We start from the raw sequence: 17,978 nt of genomic DNA on the forward strand, positions 1-17,978 counted from the left end.
GTGTTTTATACTCTCCTGGGGATTCAATGCCCAGTACAGTCTGACAGCACTGCTCCCGTGAGCATTTCAAGTGTGTGTCCCTCGGAAATCTACGCACACCTTCCGAGCATCCCTGCAGTCAGCCAAGAAAGGCAGTCCCACTCCACCCACGCCTGGAGGGAAGGTCTACATTTTCTCTCTGCAGCTCCTGCTGCTGGATGCCCATGCATGCCCTACAAACCCTTTGCCAGACGCACTTAATCGTTTCCAGGTGCACTTTTGAAAGGCAACCCGAGTCTCATCCAGTACCTGTAGGCACGTCTGCCAACTCTCACTGCAGGGCCCTCCCCCGGGTTTACATCAACCTGTGGGCCAGGATCTTGAGTTCCTCATCAGGTTCTCCTACCACAAGCCCCACAGACACCCTCTCAGCTTCAGGGGCTGCCTCTTCTCCAACTGGCACTGGACTTCTAGGTCAGCCCAGAAGTACCCCGTCCACAGTGCCCATCCCACTGAGGGTTCCCTAGTCTCCAGTGAGATGTCCAAATAGCAGTGGCTGAAGTGAATCCAAGCCTAACACGGGGATTGACTTCAAAAAGTGGGAAATGGTGCCTGAAGCCATTTGTACCTTTACATCAAAGGGGAGTGAGTCTTCCTCTAGATCCATGTCATTGGTCTAGAGACAAGGTGACCTTTGCATTCAGAGAAAGAGATTCCCAGCTGGGAATCTGATGTGTCCAGAGGAAAACTTCAGCTGCTCGTAGGAGGGAAAGAGGAGCACATAGCCACCATTTGATGAGGCAGGCATAGCTTCTCCCAGGCTGGAGCACGCAGTCTGGAGGTGACCTGGAGTCCTCTGCTCAGAACCTGGGCTGGTGGTCCTCTTATTTACAAAATACATGCATCCCCCCCACCCCACCCCCAACAAGTGTCTTACCCCCAAATGGCCTATGCCTGGAGAACTGGGAGTCACGGCGTCAGCTGAGACTAGACACAGTAAAATGTCTCCAGAATACACCATTCACCCATGACTTGCTGTTGCTTTTAGATCAGTGTGTTTTACAATAGAATAAAGGAAGCGGTGGGGGATGCTTGAATTTCCTCGGAGAATTAATTGTGGATATTGACAGGGAGTTGTTGTGAACAAGCTCGTGGGAACTCTAACAGTCCCATTCCTTCCAGAGAGCTTTTCGATTCCAAAGTCCAGAGAAGACCCTGGATTGCGAACAAATTCTTGGAATATATTTAAATCCACATTTGTTTACCCTCCCCTTTTCCTCTCTCCTACAATGTAGGCAGGTCTAAGTTGTAGGTTATGGTATCTTTCCCATAGTGGAAAGAACAATAGAAGTTGTGTGTTGGATTTAAATAAATATTTAATTCATGAAAATGATCTTATATGTTTTAAAACAGTCTTTAAAGCTATTTTTATTCTCTAGAAAGTGCTTATTATAGGTAAATTACACATTTTACTACCAGAGCATTAGGTTTGCCATTAGTACAAATTTAAGGCACTACAAAGACCAGTAGATAATGTTAATTTCAAATACAGAAACTAAATATATCTTGTGCCTTTTTATTACTCATTTTCTTTTAAGTTTTATTGACTGCTTTTTATCTTAACTATATGTCTTTACATGCTGCAATCATAATGCACTGTAATGGTATTAATATTTTATAGAATCGGTATTTATAGTTCTTTATTTAGAAACAATGCAGTAGGTCTGCGGATATCTGAGCCCGTCTGGAATGGTGCCCTCCAAATAATGATAAATTACTTGTGCAGTATGCCATTTGCTAATTATATCCATGATTTACTGCAGAGCAAGACTTAAATCATTCATTTCAGTCTTGCGTAACAGTGCCATAAAATTTTTAGGTTTAAAAATGGTTTCCATGTGTATAATTTAAACAAATTTTAGAGCTATTGTATACACAAAATATTGCAACCACCCATTTGTTACATACTTTGTCTTTTTAAACTTCTACTTTTAATGATCACTGTGGTTGAAATTATTATGCTTAATTTTCATAATCATAGCTTTTAAATCTACAGCCGTTTTCACATGTTAGATAAAGAAAAAGATAGCTAATTGTGTGTAGATAGTATGTCATTCCTGAATAGTCCCAAATGGTACAAAATCATTAAAAAAGCTTAAGAGTACGAATTATTCTTCTATTAAAAAACAGTTGTTCTCTGACTAATTATTAGTTTGAGCTGCTTTGTTTCCAAGAACAAATGTTGATCCTTCTAGCCTTGTTCAGCACACCAAAATGAGATTAACACTTTTTTTTTTTTCTCCTTATACCAAAATCTTGCAGGTGAGAAACCCTACAAATGTCCCCACTGTGATTATGCCGGCACCCAATCAGCCTCCTTAAAATACCACCTAGAGCGGCACCACCGGGAGCGGCAGAACGGAGCTGGGCCACTGTCTGGGCAGCCCCTGAACCAAGACCACAGGGACGAGCTGTCCAGCAAAGCTGCTTTGTTTATCAGGCCAGACATCCTGAGGGGCGCCTTTAAGGGTCTCCCCGGAATCGACTTCAGAGGTGGCCCTGCATCTCAGCAGTGGACATCAGGGGTGTTCTCATCTGGAGATCACTCAGGGCAGGCCACTGGCTTGTCTTCTGAGGCTCCTTCAGACACTCTGAAAGGTACCGACCTTCCTTCCAAAAGCACCCACTTCTCCGAAATCGGGAGAGCTTATCAGAGTATCGTGAACAACGGTGTGAATTTCCAAGGGTCCTTGCAAGCGTTCATGGACAGCTTTGTCCTAAGCTCCTTGAAGAAGGAGAAGGACATGAAGGACAAAGCCCTATCTGACCCTCCTTCCATGAAGGTCCATGGGGCAGACGGCGGCGAGGAGAAGGTGGGCGGCAAGGCGGCCCCCAGGAAGTCTGAGAAGTCTCAGTACGAGCCCCTGGACTTGTCCGTGCGGCCGGACGCCGCCTCCCTCCCAGGATCCTCAGTGACTGTACAAGACAGCATCGCGTGGCATGGCTGCTTGTTTTGTGCTTTCACAACGTCCTCTATGGAGCTGATGGCCCTTCATCTCCAGGCCAACCATCTGGGCAAATCGAAACGCAAAGATAGCGCCGTCGGGGTGACGGTCAATTGCAAAGACCAAGCCCGGGAGGCCAGTAAAGTGGCCCTGTTGCCCTCGGTACAATCAAGCAAAGAGATGGCGCTTTCCAACATGATGGGGCCTCTAGACTCGGCTTCTGAAAAGATGGCCCAAGGACAGGTCAAAGAGACTCTGGGGGAACAGAAGGGTGGCCCATGGCCCGGCCACATGGACCCTGCGTTCTGTAACTTCCCGTCAGACTTCTACAAGCAGTTCGGTGTTTACCCAGGTCTGCTGGGCTCGGGGGCCTCCAGCGCCTGCCCCAACAGGGAGCCCGACGGGAAGGCCCACTTGGAAGATGATGCCCCGATCCTGATCCCTGAAACCACAAATAAGAACACTACTGATGACCTCTCGGACATCGCCTCCTCAGAGGACATGGACTCGTCCAAAGGAGAAAACAACGAGGAAGAGGATATCGACACGGAGCCGGAGGTGATGAGCAAGCCGCCTGCCCTGAACAAGGACGGGGGCAGCGACGGTGGGGATGGCCTGCTGCCCGCAGGCGCCCCACAGCCCATCCAGGGACTGGTCTCCCCTCTACCCCAGGCATCGGAGAAGCAGTGGCACAGCCCAGGCCTTCTTCCAGCCCAGGACCCCGTGGCGAGCCTGCCCAAGCCAGAGCGGGGGCCCCAGGGCCTGGAGAAGCCGATGAATGTGCTGTCGGTCCTCAGGGCCTACAGCGCCGATGGCTTAGCAGCCTTTAACGGACTTGCAAGTAGCACAGCAAATTCTGGATGTATCAAGAGGCCAGACTTGTGTGGTAAGTTTTAGAATCCTCTTCCTTTAGTTCATTTCCCAAAACATCAGTGCTGATTTGTGCATTTTTAAAAAATGGGGTAGACTTATCCATGAGCAGATTTTGAACTACACATAAAAAATACCCCGACTATGCTGTATATGCAATATAGACAATCATGAGAGTCAACTTCATTTAGAAGTGTTGGACCTCGTACTTTTGTGTTTCAGTTTGCATCATTGTGATCTGAAATGCCTGTATGGAAGGCATGGAAAAGGGGGCGGGGTCTCACAGTGTGCACTACTCCTGTTTTTAACCCATAACTTGAGGGGGAAAGGAAAAATTTCAAAAAACAAAAAGAGAAAGAGACATGGTAACTTGCAAACTTTTCAGTCTTTTCAACTTGTGCATAAGATGCCTAAAGACAATCCCTTACTGCTTTGCTAAGCCAAATCTGCTTTCTGAAACTTTTCTTTATAATGACTTGAGGATACTAAAATCATATCACACTAACCACAATGCAGAAATAAAATGACCCTCTCTCCAAACAGGGAGATGGTTTGGGGTGTTTGTGATTCATCTTCAGACATATCAAATGGCAGTTACTGTGACTTTGGCCTTCTATTATTGCCTTCTCTCTGTCTGTTTCTTCACCTGTTGTTCGAACAAGAATGTACACTATGAAGTCCCTGGTTAGCAGTGTTGTGATCCTGTGTGTCTTGGATTTATGCCTGTCTGATCTTGTTAGCAAACTGGCACTTCTTTACCTCCTTAAAGAATATGGTTACTCCAAAGTAATTCCAGATCTTAAAAAGTAATGCTAGATTTGAAGCCTAGAACTGCATCAAATCAATGTCGGCGTGGGCAGGGAGGATCAAAGTCATTCTCTTGTCACCCAGATATTCTTATTCGAAAGCCTTTCTCCAAATCGAAGCTCAGGATGTTATTCCCAGCCCCAAATATCCTCACTAGAGACAAATGACCACGGTACCTTTCCATCTGTAATCTATGAATTAATTTCTGTGACTTTACTTTACTTGTTGAAAAAAGGAAAGAAAGAAGGAAGGAAGGAAAGAAGGGAGGAAGGAAAGGAGAGAAGAAGGAAGGAAAATGGATGGAAGGGAGTAGTAGTTAACTTCTGAATCCTGACATTCCTTTTAGCACAGAGTGGGATTCAGCAAGCTGAGTGGGACTCAGTTCATAATTTAAATTGATGTATTTCTTTTTCCCTCTTCTTCCCTAATTCACTAAGAACTTGATCAAGCAGTCAGAAATATTTTTTGAATTGTCAAAAATCACTAAATGGATTTCTGACAGCTCAAAAAAATATTGACAATTCCTTATGCTGAATGATTCATAAGGCCCCATTAACCAGCACCCCCAGATCTATTTTTAGCCACATACAATTCATTACTTTTGAAGCTGTTAAAAACAATATTTAAAAGAAAGAGAAAAGAGTTTTATGTCAGTCCAATTTTTTTTTTGATCTTTTTTTTTTATTGTTGTTTTTAAGTTTGTGATTGGAGTGCTTTCTTTTTTATTGTTGTTTGGTGTTTTTTTTCTAAGTCTATTTTCAGTTCTTTCAAATACCTACGTAGGACCCATAGTTCCTGCCAGGAATCCATGCATCAGAAAAGATCAAAACCTGGCATGTTTATAAGCTCATTATTATTGAAATGAGCTCATATTACCCCTATTAATTTTCCCATCATCCTATCAATGCTGAAGGAAGGCTGCCCGCCTTTGAGGAAGCGTGCCCACTTGTGTCCTTTTGCACCAGGCAAGGGTGGAGGGACGGGAAAGCAGCACCAGGAAGCACTTTCCTCCGAGCTGCAGCTCTTAGGCCCTTTTACCCCCTCCCAGAATAGCAGCTCACCACACTTCCCTGACATTTCCAGGGTACGTGCAAAAAAACTTGCTTAGTCAACCTTTCAGCCATTGGGCAAAAGAGCCTGAGATGTAAGTCGTGGCCTCTCTCCCAAAAGGGGAGTGAAGACCCTCAGGCTAGCCAGGCTCCAAGGCACCTGGTCGCTTCCCAGTGGACGGTCCAGGTCTCACTGCTCCACCTTGAACTCATGGTGAGGTGCCAAAACTAACTCCGGCCAAAAAATGCCTATTTTTAGAGCACACAAGTTCTGCATTTCATTTATCCTAATTTCTTCTGCATCCTCCCTCTTGCTTTAGCTTGGGAGCAGGCAAGGAAGGCCCTTCTCTGGCCTTTGTGTTTGATTGGTTGGGGTGGAAGCCCTGTCCTTTCGCCTCCAGGATGGCCTGACTCTGTCCAGTTCTCATTCCCCCTTCCCATACCTGGCCCACCATAATCAAAATCCTCTTCTTGTTTTCTTACTGGCTGCTCTGACCCAGGAGGGCCAGGCATATTCATCCTTCCTAAGAGTTGATACCTGTGAGGAAAACTTAAACCCACTGAGCTACAAAGGGGGCATTTGAGGACATTTTTTCTTACAGCCTAGTTTACTGCCTTTCTAGCATTGCAAAAAGCACAAACGATAGTGGAAAACTTCAAACTCCCATTGGCTTGACTTTGCCAGGGTGGAAATGATATTGGCACAAGGAATCAAATATTCCTAATGTTTATTCCCTCCTCTCCATATTTACTCTAGCTCCACTCAGAGTAGACACGGATTTCCAAACTGGCCCACCAGCTTAATAGCTGGTTTCCTCAAGAAGCTGGGCTTTGCCTAACCAAAGAATTATTCTGATAGTTCTCAACTTAAGAGAGTTTGGGGTCTGATTTTATCTGGTTAGTAAACCCAAATCCCCACTTTGACGCCCTTAGAAACAGGCTTGTGGGAGGAGCTAATGTCTGTCTGTTTCTATTCTCATGGGTGTAGAAGTGTTAGAAGAAGCATCAGTAAAGACGTTGTTCGAATCACATAGACCCCCCCCACCCCCCCCCACTAGAGCTCAGTGGCTCTGCTGACACGTGCTGGTGAGTGGAGAAGGTGTCTTCTTTTTTTTTTTTTTTTTAAACATTATTTGGGGAAACGCCTTCTTTTTTTTTTTTTTTTTTTTTAAATTGGGAGCATTTTCTTTTTTCTTTAATTTTATTTATTTATTTTATTTATGGCTGTGTTGGGTCTTCGTTTCTGTGCAAGGGCTTTCTCTAGTTGTGGCAAGCGGGGGCCACTCTTCATCGCGGTGCGCGGGCCTCTCACTGTCGCGGCCTCTCTTGTTGCGAAGCACAGGCTCCAGATGCGCAGGCTCAGCAATTGTGGCTCACGGGCCCAGCTGCTCCGCGGCATGTGGGATCTTCCCAGACCAGGGCTCGAACCCGTGTCCCCTGCATTGGCAGGCAGATTCTCAACCACTGCGCCACCAGGGAAGCCCCAGAAGGTGTCTTCTAACCCTCGGTCTGTGGGTGATCTTCATGCTATAGGCTCTACTTCTGGATGCTTCCTTAATTCTGCATGCCTGCTTTCTGACTTTTAAAACTCTGGTCTTTCATTCCTTGGTGTCGTGGACCTGGGGTCCTGGACAATGTGCACTGCCCACTGCAAGGCACCCCAGCCAGCCGGGTAGGGGAGGTATGTAGCATGTGCCAACGTTGAGAGCTTGAGCATGAATTTTCAAAAGATCAGAGGCACGCTACAGATGATCCCGAGGAGGAGATTGAGCCGTCTTGGATTAAGCTGAAGGACATGCACTGTTGCTTCTAGAGTGAGTCAGTTCCCATTCTGGGCCTGATCTCGTTATAAGAAATCCTGCTCCAGTCAAAGTCCCCATTTCGTGAGGTGGTTTCCAGACTCCAGGCATGGCCCTACCTTTCTTTATTCTGTTGAAGAGCATAATGTACGAGGGTACTCCCGGCCATTGGAGAACTCAGATGTGCCCTCGGTTTTTTTGGGAATGCGTTTGACCTTGGTTTTGTAATGGGACAAGATCCACGTGAGTATTTAATAAGGGGGGGCAAGGGCAGACCAGGGCAGCGTCACATCCACTGACAAGACAAGGCAGGCAGCCCCTTTGTCCAGCCTGAGAAATCTGACGAACTATTGGGACAGCCAGTAGCTCGGAGATCTGAGAGTGCTCTGGTGGGCCCTAGTCAGCACAGAGGCTGGGCTGTACAGCACCTGGGGGGCTGGCTGCGTGGCCCAGGTACAGAGCTTGCTTCACTCCAGAGTTGGTGGATTTAGAAAGCAACCCTTACTTTTGCTTTTGAACCTGAGACAGATGTCTGGGAACCATCGTGTATTGAGTCTTGCAAGCAGAGTTTGCTCTGTGTTCTTTGGTGAGCCCAGGGGTAGGGTTGATGGGGAAGAACTAAAATCAAATTAAGGGAACATGAGTGAGAAGAGTGCAACCCCCTTACTCTTCGAAGCTCTGCTCTGGAGTTACCGCCACTCAGGGAAGCCCGGCTGAGTGAGGAGAATCTATCAGCTTGTCTATTGTGGGCATGAGGCCCTTGTGTCGTGGCTGCCAGACCAAGTGACCCACCAGACCGGGGAGGAAGCCAGTGAGAAGACAGGGTCATTACCAGCAATAGTCCCAGTATTCTCAACTGGGGGGAAACTGGCTTCCCTGACCCAAATTATGCCTGCGACCCTGGATTCTCTCCTAGCAACGAGAAAATTAGGACTCCCTTCCTGAAAAAAAAGATGGGGTCCATTTAAACCTCTGTACCTCATGTGTTCTAAAATGTGTGATGAAATGAACCCAGATAACAAAGCTGAACTCTTTTAAAATGTGACTCTGTCCTCCAGAAACCTTGTTGATTTCTCAGCATAGGCAGTCTGAAAACATTCAGGGGTGGGCAACTGTTTTCTTAGAAGGCCAGAGAGCCCTTAGGCTTGTAGGCCCTGTGGTCTCTGCTGGGCAGCACAAAGCAGACAATAAGCAATAAGGAAGCAAATGGGCATGGCTGCGTTCCAATAAACTTCATTTACTAACACAGACAGTGGGCTAGAATTGGCCCACAGATCCCAGTTTGCTGGCCCCCGCTCTAGTATAAAGAAGGTTGTGTTGATGTGGTCACCCTAGAGAAGACATGTGAAAACTGTCCTCTGCCAGTGAGATGATGCAGGCAGGACCCAGGTCAGCAGCTACGACGTTCCATCTATTGCCATTTAATGCCAGAGATGTGAGAGATTTTCCAGAGAGAGAGAGAGAGAGAGGACTTGTAGACCCAGGTGGCCTGGAGTGGCTATTTCTGGAAGGTCACATCTCTACCTATGCATCAGAGACTTCCAGGGCTCTGAAAGGCTGCCCCCCATCATGGCCAATGCGGGCAGAGGAGGAAGACACAGGACCTCTTTCTTGGCTCTGAGGTGAGCTTGATGGACAGAAGTGTAAGGATAAAAAGAGGCAATGGATGTATAAGAGCTTGGATAAATGGTTCTCAGTTGAGCTGGTATTTTCTGGAAGAGGTGAACATCCACATGAGGCTATCGCAAGGAGATGATGTCACTGCCCAAATGTCTTTTGGTTGCAGTCAGCCCTTTAGCACTGAGCAGGCACAAATCTTACTTTCCATCAAGGTTATGGAGACACATCTTACTTCCTTGGGTCTGCCTTGCCAAGTCATTGATAGCGATTTCTTGGTATGTGGGACCATTAGCTTAGAAGACAGTTCTGGAAATTTTGTGTTGACATCTCATTGCCATGGTCTCACCGTTTCAGTTTCTACCCAATTCTTCTCCTGTTAGAAGGCAAGTGCTTTGGAGTAGGAAATAAGTCCTGCCTCCTCAGTCGTTGGCCAATAAATGGCTAAGGTCTGTGGTCAGTTAGGGATTTCCAAGGGAGCCGTGGTGGTGTACGTGAAAACACTGTGAGCACTGCATATGTGTGTATGAAGACACCGGAGCATGGGCTACTGGTGCACAGCCTATGACAGTTGGTACATTTTTGCGGATGATCTTAAGTTCTAAGGTGTGGCCCTGAAGCCAGCAGGTTCTAATGGAGAAAGGAGGTTAAATTAGTTAAATGGCAGAGGAAGAGAACCACAAAATCCAAATTTGCCAAGCGGACAGGTGCCCAGGCTCAGCCAACACGTGTGAAGGCAGTGAGCCTAGGAGGCCCAGGGAATCTCTGTTGTAAGGTCTTGTCTCTAGAGCTGCCGTGCTTTATTTAAAGCCAGATGAGCAATCCTCCTCCTCTTCCTCTTCTTCATGAGATGATTCTCCTATGTGTTGGCTTGCAGAGACTGTGGATAAAGCACAACTTTCGCACTCGCTTTCTTTGCCCGATTTTATCAGTTACAGGTTGGTCTTTGACTTCCATAGTCCAGCCTGCTCCCAGTAATAGTGTGTGTACAGGGCCTGATGTCAGGCCTCAGTAGGGAGGACCACTTGGCTTGTCCTGAAGTCCAAGGGCAGATCCTTTCAATTAATGCAAATCGCCACCCCTCCTGCCTGCTCTGCCCAGGCTGGCTGCATCACAACTGGCTGCAGAGCCTTTCCCTTTAACTCTGGTGGGACAAAGCACAGGTGTTGTCCCCCAGGGCCTCCCACAGAAACCAGCACCCTGGGCAGGCTCTCCCCTGCCCTCATCCAGAGGCTCTCCGTGCGCACCATGTTGACGAAGAGGCATTCTCTTCGGATGGCAGCCCTCTCCAAACTCTTTCAGCATTCTACTCCTCCTCCCCTTCCCTCTTTTTAAGTTAAATGGGAATGCCACTGACATGATGTCGTTTGCACTGCAGGATGACAGAACTGTTGTGTGAATACCATTGTATTTGCCAAATGGTCCACTCGTCATTTCAGAACAAACAAATGGATGGTGTCTGTAAGTCGGCAAACACTGGTGACATTTAGCCTTGTTTATGTTCCTTTCCTTTTGCTGCATATTTTTGGCTCCAAAAGCTACCGTCTGAATCAACAGTGCCTCCAAAGCAGGAGAAAAGTCTGGTAGCTTTCATTTTGGTTGCCGTGTCCATGTTCTCTTTGGATCGCGTGATACCTACTGCCCAGGATCAAGCCTGAGGTGGGAGAAGAGACCAACCAAGCTCTTTGGTTCAAAACATATATACAATGTTTCTCCTCCCTGATGATGACTTCAAATTGGGAGGGAGGAAGAGAATGCTGGGAGAAGAGAGTGTTGTCAGAACGGACACCCACATCCCTGGGGAAATGCAAACTCTCCAGGCAGGCCCAGCCACCGCCATATGCAATAGGAGCGCTGTGACCCCATGGCTGTCTTGAGCTGTGTGTGGGTACTCTTGGGCTTAAGTTCTGGCGTCTACCTTCTTAGGCTACTGAATCAAAGTGGTGGTTGGCACGGGCAGCCATCTAGCTGCCACATGTGCCACGGACCACATCTTAACAGCTGAAGGAATCAGGTTCTTTGTTTTTTATTTTCAGATGCTATGTGCCAAGCCCAGGTTTCAAATAAGCAGTAATTTTCTCCTATTACTTAGCGCTGATCAACGACACCTCTACATCTAATTGCCAACCTGTTCTAATCACATGGGCTCTTCTTGCTTTAGCCAGAGACAGAAGGACCAAATTTTATAAATATTGCTTTATTGTCATTACCCCATTAAACAATTAGGGAATGTGGCCCTGCCCTTGCTTTCAAATGCCTCTAGCCCACGTGGTTTCTGGATTGTTTAATGAATCTGCACATTTTCTTGCAGGTAAGTGACACCCCCTGTTCTAGTCGGTCTAGCTGGACTTGCCCTTGTCTGTTCGTGCTCCTCGGTGGCTATCTGCAGCTTGTTAATCGTGTAAAGTCAAGAGAAGAATGTATACACATATGTGTGTTGAATAAATAATTACTATTGGCATAGGTATGTGTATACACATGGCACACCAACCTACGGTATATATAGCAAAGAATCAGGGAGGCTAAAAATACTGCCCCATATGTTCCACTATTAGCGGAGGATGGTGAAGGCTTAGTAACTTGAACGGGAGAGAAAATTCCCTCCGAGTCATGAATTCTGCATGACACACGCTGGTGGATTCGAGGTCCCTTCACCTGTGGAAACCCTGATGGGGGGCCTGCTCAGCACAGCTTCTAGAGGCGGACCCTGAGATGGTCTCGTTGGCATTACTGCTTGTGTCTGATTGTCCTGTATTTTGTAACACTTTAGAAGAATCCAGAAAAGTGCAGTAATTATCTTTCTCCATAGTATTTAAGCAGTAATATTGCTAGTTTAATATTGTGTCAGGTCGTCATGTTAACCAGGAACAGATGACAGTAAAATTCCAGTGAATAGCACCTTGATATCCACTCCTTAAAAATGGTGATTGAAGCAAAATGTGTAAACTTGTACCAGGTTATCGTGTGCTTTGGAATAGAGTATTGTTGAAGTAATTAGAAGATATATGAAGGTGTTCCTGGTAATGAAGGCATGTAAGTTATAATAATTGTAGCTTTCTGAATAAGTGTCAAACTATATCTTTAAGTGTGCTGTATGCTGAGTTACAAGTTAGGTCATTTATGAATGGAATGTAAAACAATACTAAAAATGCTTCAATAACTTATCTTGGTATTGCTAATAAAAAAAAGCTGTGAAACATTAGTGCAGTTTTGAGTCATTATGTTAATTCACTCCACAACACCCTCCACCCTTTGACATCCCTCTGTCGGGAGCCCCAACAGGACATTCAGGGAAACTAGTGATGCTGTCCCATGGTTTGTTTTCTGGGCCACCTACCGCATTTTCCACCCGTCTTTAGGTGGACCCAGGAGTTACAATTCCTAAACATACAAATGTCAAGGCACCTCCTGATTTGGGTGGGGTGACCGTGGCGGGTCCAGGGAGTGCATCTCTCTGTACAAGTGTCTCTCGGGTGCGTGTCTAGACCGCACGATGGCTCACAGGCCCTGTGGGGGTCTGTGCAGGCCGCTGTCCCTCATCCCTGGTGTGGAGGACTACATCTGCCCGGCCTTCCTGCAGCAAATCATAACATTTTCTTTTCATCCTGTGAAGAGTAGTTTTACATGGAAAGGTACTTGGAATTGTTGGAGTGTGGAGTATTTTTGTCCACTGAGATTTTTTGGTTGTGCCCTGGTCTGTCGTAACAGGCTTCTGCCCGCCCCGCCCTCAACCCCATCATGGCAGGAAGGGTGCAGGAAGGAAGGATTTCACTTTTCTTTTGTATTGCTTAGTTTTTTTGTCCATGGGCTGGACTTCAGGCCCCTGCCACTTCAACGGTGTTTTCAAGCTTCTCTGATTGGGTCTGTTTTGTAAACTTCTAAATTCCATGCTCACTCTGTTCCCTGGCTAACTGCTCCAGGCGAGGGGAAAGGTATCATCGTCGTTTGACAGAATCCCAAGCCCCAAGCTTGGTCCCCACACTCCAGATAAACAAAGTGTCCTGTGTACAAGGGGCTGGAAGCCCAGAACTGTCCATTTGAACAAGCCTGGCCTTAGCAGCAGGACAACTGTATCACCTTGACTGCTGGAAGCATTCCCTCCAGTATTTCTCATGAAAGCTGTTCATGTGATCCCAACCCCAAAAACCATATAGTACAGGATTAGATTGTCTGTTATTTGGGGGAAGAGGTGAGAAGTGAGAGGTTCTGCGTCTGAGAATATGATTCTGTTTACATGAAGCTGAGAACACGGACTGTGGGTTCTTATGGAAAACGTGATGGACCCCCAAATGCCCAGCCAAGGTAAAGCGAAGTGATCCCAGCCACCAGGTCCTGGTCCATGGCCACATCGACCTGAGCTAGCTTTCACCAGCAGGGTGTAGGCACAGCCTGAACCAAAAGAAAGACTCCAGTGGAATTTCGTCTTTGTTTCCAATGACCCCCGAGTCTGGGGAACTGCCCTAGGGATGAGAATTCATCTCTGCCCTTTCCTGGGTCCCTGCCTCCTGCTGGCACCCGAGGCCTGCATCACTTCCCCACGCACACCAAGCCTCTGTGAGGGGTGCTGTGTGCTCCCTCCTTCAGGGCCTGAAGCCACGTTGGGTTTTAGATGCCACATTTGCGGCTCCCAAGGAGGGGTCACCACCATCCAATTCTGTGAAGGCAAGGGGCACCCTCTGCACCCCCCAGACCCATGCCTCCAGCCTGGAGATGTGGCCAGGACCAGAGGGCTCTGTTGAAGGGCTCAGGGTTGAACACATTGCCCCTGGCTCTGTTCTTCATTTACAGCCACGCGAATCCTTGCTGACACCACAGCACTGGCCTTGCCAGTCCGGCAGGAATGGGGCTGGGGGTCCAGTGCAGCGTGAGTGGCCGGGCCTTGGCAACAGAGGCAGAACCGCTGCAGGGAGCAGGTCACCCTGGCTTCTCACCCGGATGGCAGGAAGGCTCCCTCGAGCCCCTTATTCAGGCGCCTGTGTTCCCTGTTCCCTCCACGAGGGCCCAATCCCCCTAAGGGGGTCTCCATGCATTTCCACTTCAAAAGCAGGGGGTATTTCCTGGGCTGCTCCCCCGGGGGGACTTCTCAAGCTTAGAGGAGACCTTTGTGGATTCTCCTCTCCTGTTTTTTATGAGCCTCCTCCCCGCTCTCATTGCATGACCCTCCCTCGCCCTGCTCTCCCCATTCCCACCCACCTCCCCCTCATTCCCCTCATTCCTGCTGCCTCTGGGGAAGAACTCCCTTCTCACCAGTTGAGTGTTCTTGGGAACATCCTGTCTGTGGCTGTGAGGGAGCTGGGTGCATCCAGGCCTCTGGGGTGAGCTGACCTCATTCACAGCTCAACGTGGGGGCCGGCTGTCCTGTTTCTGGAAGCCTGCCACCCCACCCCCGCCAATCCCCACGTGGCATTATAACAAGCCCGACCTGTTGGGACTCAGATTTGGGGCAGCCCCAAGCATCTCCTATTTACTCTGCCCTTGGCCCTACAGCCTAAACCCTTCTAAGCAGCGATGGCCCACTGGTCTGAGGTGGAAAGAGGCCCCCTTTGTAGAGGAGAGTGGAGTTTCAAGGAGGTAACTGTGCCGTGAGATGGGATAGGCCGAGGGAGGAGAAGGCGCTGTGCAGCTCATGGTGAAACCCGGTCTTCAAGTCCACGTCTTCAATTACTCGTGCTGCGAAATGTGTTTGCTTTGATGAAATTCAAAGGCTCTGGCTCAGGGAAAAAGAATTTAAACTTTGGGAGACGATTACTGCCCACCTATAGTCACTTTTTCTCAAAGACACATCACTATGATTATACTACATCCCTAAATATGCAGCCGCACATGGACAGTGTTGTCTCTGCATGAGCAGAATCTGCTTCTTGAGCAAACAGTGTGCATTTTCAAGGTTAAAGTTGGGGAACTCTGCACAGCTATTTCATTAGCAAAAATGTCCATTTGTGCACCCAGAAATTGGCTGGCTTATGAGGAGTTTGTCTTTCATGCTGTTTGTGGAGTTGTTCAGACACACCCATCTAATGGTAACCCACAGCTCACAAGGTTAAGTTTTCTTTTTGAACTTCTGTTGTTGTCGTCAAATTAATATAATATGCTCTCAATTATCCACATAAAAGGAGAAAGGCAGCCAAGCGGGGAAAGAAAATTTGCAATTAATTTACCAAATTATTGCTCTTTTTATATGATGGACAAGTCACTTTTCTCTTTTGACTCAAGTATTTTGTACGTCCTCGGGGGAGGGCTAGGGCAAACACAAGGACGAGCCATCCAAGGTGTCCCTGCACCTGGGGCCGGGATGGAGGCTGGTGTCTTCTGGGGTGCAGAGGCCTTGGTGTTGAATCGGGGGTTCACAGAATGTGGGGCTCTTTCTTGTCAAGGAGAGTCCATCTATCTTCTCAGTCTTCTAGGAGCCCATTGCTTACCTAGTTGGGGTCTCCCAAGAGCAGACCTGAGATAAGGACCTGGGTGCAGGTCATTTATGTGGGAGGCGATCCAGGGAGGCACGGGTGAGGGGCCTAACAACAGGGTTGCCACTGCTCAGGGACTGGGCTTTGTCCCCTGGGGGTCCTCTAGGACACTATGTGAAGTTCATCTCAGAATCACCCCTGAGGGCTGAAGAAGCTCTGCGGCTCTCAGTCAGTAGTTGAGGGTCACTGCAGCTCACCCAACAGCCAAGCAGTCTTCTCATGGTCAGAGAGAAACAAGAGGCCATTGCGTCCCAGGGAACCAGAGGGGAAGGGGTGGGGCACTGACAGCATCCACCACAAGTGGGAAGCCCTTGGCCTGAAGGTTTTTACACCCCGGTGCACTGCAGAGGGCCACCAATCTTCCAGAGCCCAGGATGAGGGCAGATACACACTCCAAGATGCCTTGTGGGAAGGGAACTGCAGATTTTAAATATTGAGACGTGCACTCAGCTTAGGACCAGGCTTCCTGGAGACTGGATGGAGGGCAGTGTCTACAGCACTTGAGCTCCAAGGAGCTTGGACAAGTCCCCTCAGTACCCTCGTGTGTCTCAAATTCTATGGCTTTCAGGATCCCTTGTAGCTTTTACTTTTCAGGTGACCCTCTAGGACCTGGTCAGTCCTCGAGTCCTCATGAGCACTCACTCCTGCAGGGCCCCAGATGTGGGTGCCCAACTGGTCTTTCCACAAGCACATGAACATGTGGGGTTTCAGTTTGGGCATGGGGCATGTGAATACTTGCTTCATCATCAAGACATTTTTATTAACTCATAAGAAGAGCATCAAGGCATTTCTCTTTTAATTCTGGAAGTCAATCAAAATATTTTTTTTTAAAGAGGGAGTCAATAAAGCTGAATCTTTGGGTTCATAGTAGTGCAAGAAAAACCTGATTATTTGACTTTTTTTCTTTGCCATTTTCCAACCTCTTGTATTCACAACCGAGCTTGAGAAGATAGTATTTTTCATGATGATTAAGGTTTCCTCAAGTGCTTTACGGATATCAATTTTATAATCTATTGTGTCCCTCTTTGGAAAGTATGTAGGCCCTCTTGGGAGCCCCCCACTCCCACCCAACACTCCAACCCAGTAACACTTAGAGGGAGAGGAAGGAGGTATGGAGAGATGAGGGGTCATGCCGTACTCCATGCATGGGGCACAAGGAACAGGTCACATCCTCCTCCATACCTGTGACCTTTCCACTCTTCCATCCTCAGAGTTCCTTTGGCCACTCAAAGTGGCAAGCTGTTGGCTAGCAAGCCCCCCTAGTTTGGGGCAGTGTGTACTATCTCCAACTTTGAGCCCCTCAAGTCCTTGGCTTTTTGCTTTTGATTGAACGTAACTTGATTGCCTCTAGTTTTTCATCCATCCAAGGATACACTTGTGTACCCTTGTACATCCTCAAGACAATAAAATGAATATGAATAAGTTGGAAGTTGGCAAGTCGCCCACATTTTAGTTATTTTAGGATTTCTGCTGCCGTGCAGGTCTCAGGCAGGGCTCCCATGAGGACTAATACCCCCTAAGACCTTGCCAAGTGGGTGGAGAATCTGGGTAGAGTACTGCAAAGCAGGGAGCCCCTCATCCTTGCCAACCTGTACTCACCACATGAAGGCCTTTGTCTAGACAGCCTCACTGGGATTCTTTTCCATCCTCAGCGTGAACACCTCCACAGAGGAAGCTGTGCTATGTCTCAGGGATCCCATTCCTGGGATGTGCAGACATCACCCCTGTTCACTCCAACTGAGCTCTTTGTCCTGTTTTCTAACGCTGCAAAGGATTGACAATTAGGAGATTTTTAAAAATTTTCTAGTGGTCAACTAGTAGGAATAGGATTCTTGTACCATGGCTTTTTGCTTTACATGGAAACTTTGGGAGTGCTGTCTCAAAATCACACTCAGGCAATTAATTTTAAGTCGCAGGGGAATTTTCTTGAGGGCTTTGGGATACACGCCCTCACAAAGTGAGTAATCCTCTCTCCTTTGAGCAGGCGAACACCTGGATTTCCCTCATGTTGGGTGGTTTTGTGAAGTCCCAGCTCTGTTTCATGACACTGGGTTTTTCTACAGGAGACGCCTGAGCGCAGAGGCAGGCTGACCACGGCATCCTGGAACACATGGGAGGGAGAGGGTCTTTGGATTCGGGGTGGGGCGTGAGGGGCTTCCCAGTGGTGGGAAGAGACGTTCCTGTGGTCATAGTGCTCCCAGTCGGCCTTGCCCAGGCCTGACAGCCTGAGAGCCGGGGAGCAGGTGGGGCCTGTAGGCCTCGGAATCCCCAGCCTGGACGTTCTCCAGCCACCTGTCCCAGGGACAGTCTGGAGGGGTGGGCAAGCCCCAGGGGCCTGGGATGGGAGGAAGGGAGGAGAGAGAGCGCCACAGTGGGACCAAGAGCAGA

The 17,978-nt window shown here is 47.9% G+C and overlaps 1 protein-coding gene and 1 long non-coding RNA gene across 11 annotated transcripts in view; both read left to right on the forward strand.

Annotated features, from left to right (window-relative positions):
- Positions 1 to 17,978, forward strand: part of ZNF536 (zinc finger protein 536) — a 424,854-nt gene that overhangs the window by 271,502 nt on the left and 135,374 nt on the right. For 7 of the 10 annotated variants that reach the window (XM_082369426.1, XM_082369430.1, XM_082369433.1 and 4 more), the window contains one exon: positions 2,302 to 3,870. In XM_082369426.1, coding sequence (XP_082225552.1) covers positions 2,302 to 3,870 — 1,569 coding nt within the window. Of the gene's footprint in view, positions 1 to 2,301; positions 6,810 to 7,200; positions 12,329 to 17,978 lie in introns of those variants that run through there. The other 3 variants (XR_014237940.1, XM_082369427.1, XM_082369434.1) reach the window with 3 other exon arrangements.
- Positions 1 to 17,978, forward strand: part of LOC309617321 — a 465,615-nt gene that overhangs the window by 148,891 nt on the left and 298,746 nt on the right. The window lies entirely within an intron of this gene.

The sequence above is a fragment of the Balaenoptera borealis genome, assembly GCF_965194805.1.
Source record: "Balaenoptera borealis genome assembly, chromosome: 19".
NCBI lineage: Eukaryota > Metazoa > Chordata > Mammalia > Artiodactyla > Balaenopteridae > Balaenoptera > Balaenoptera borealis.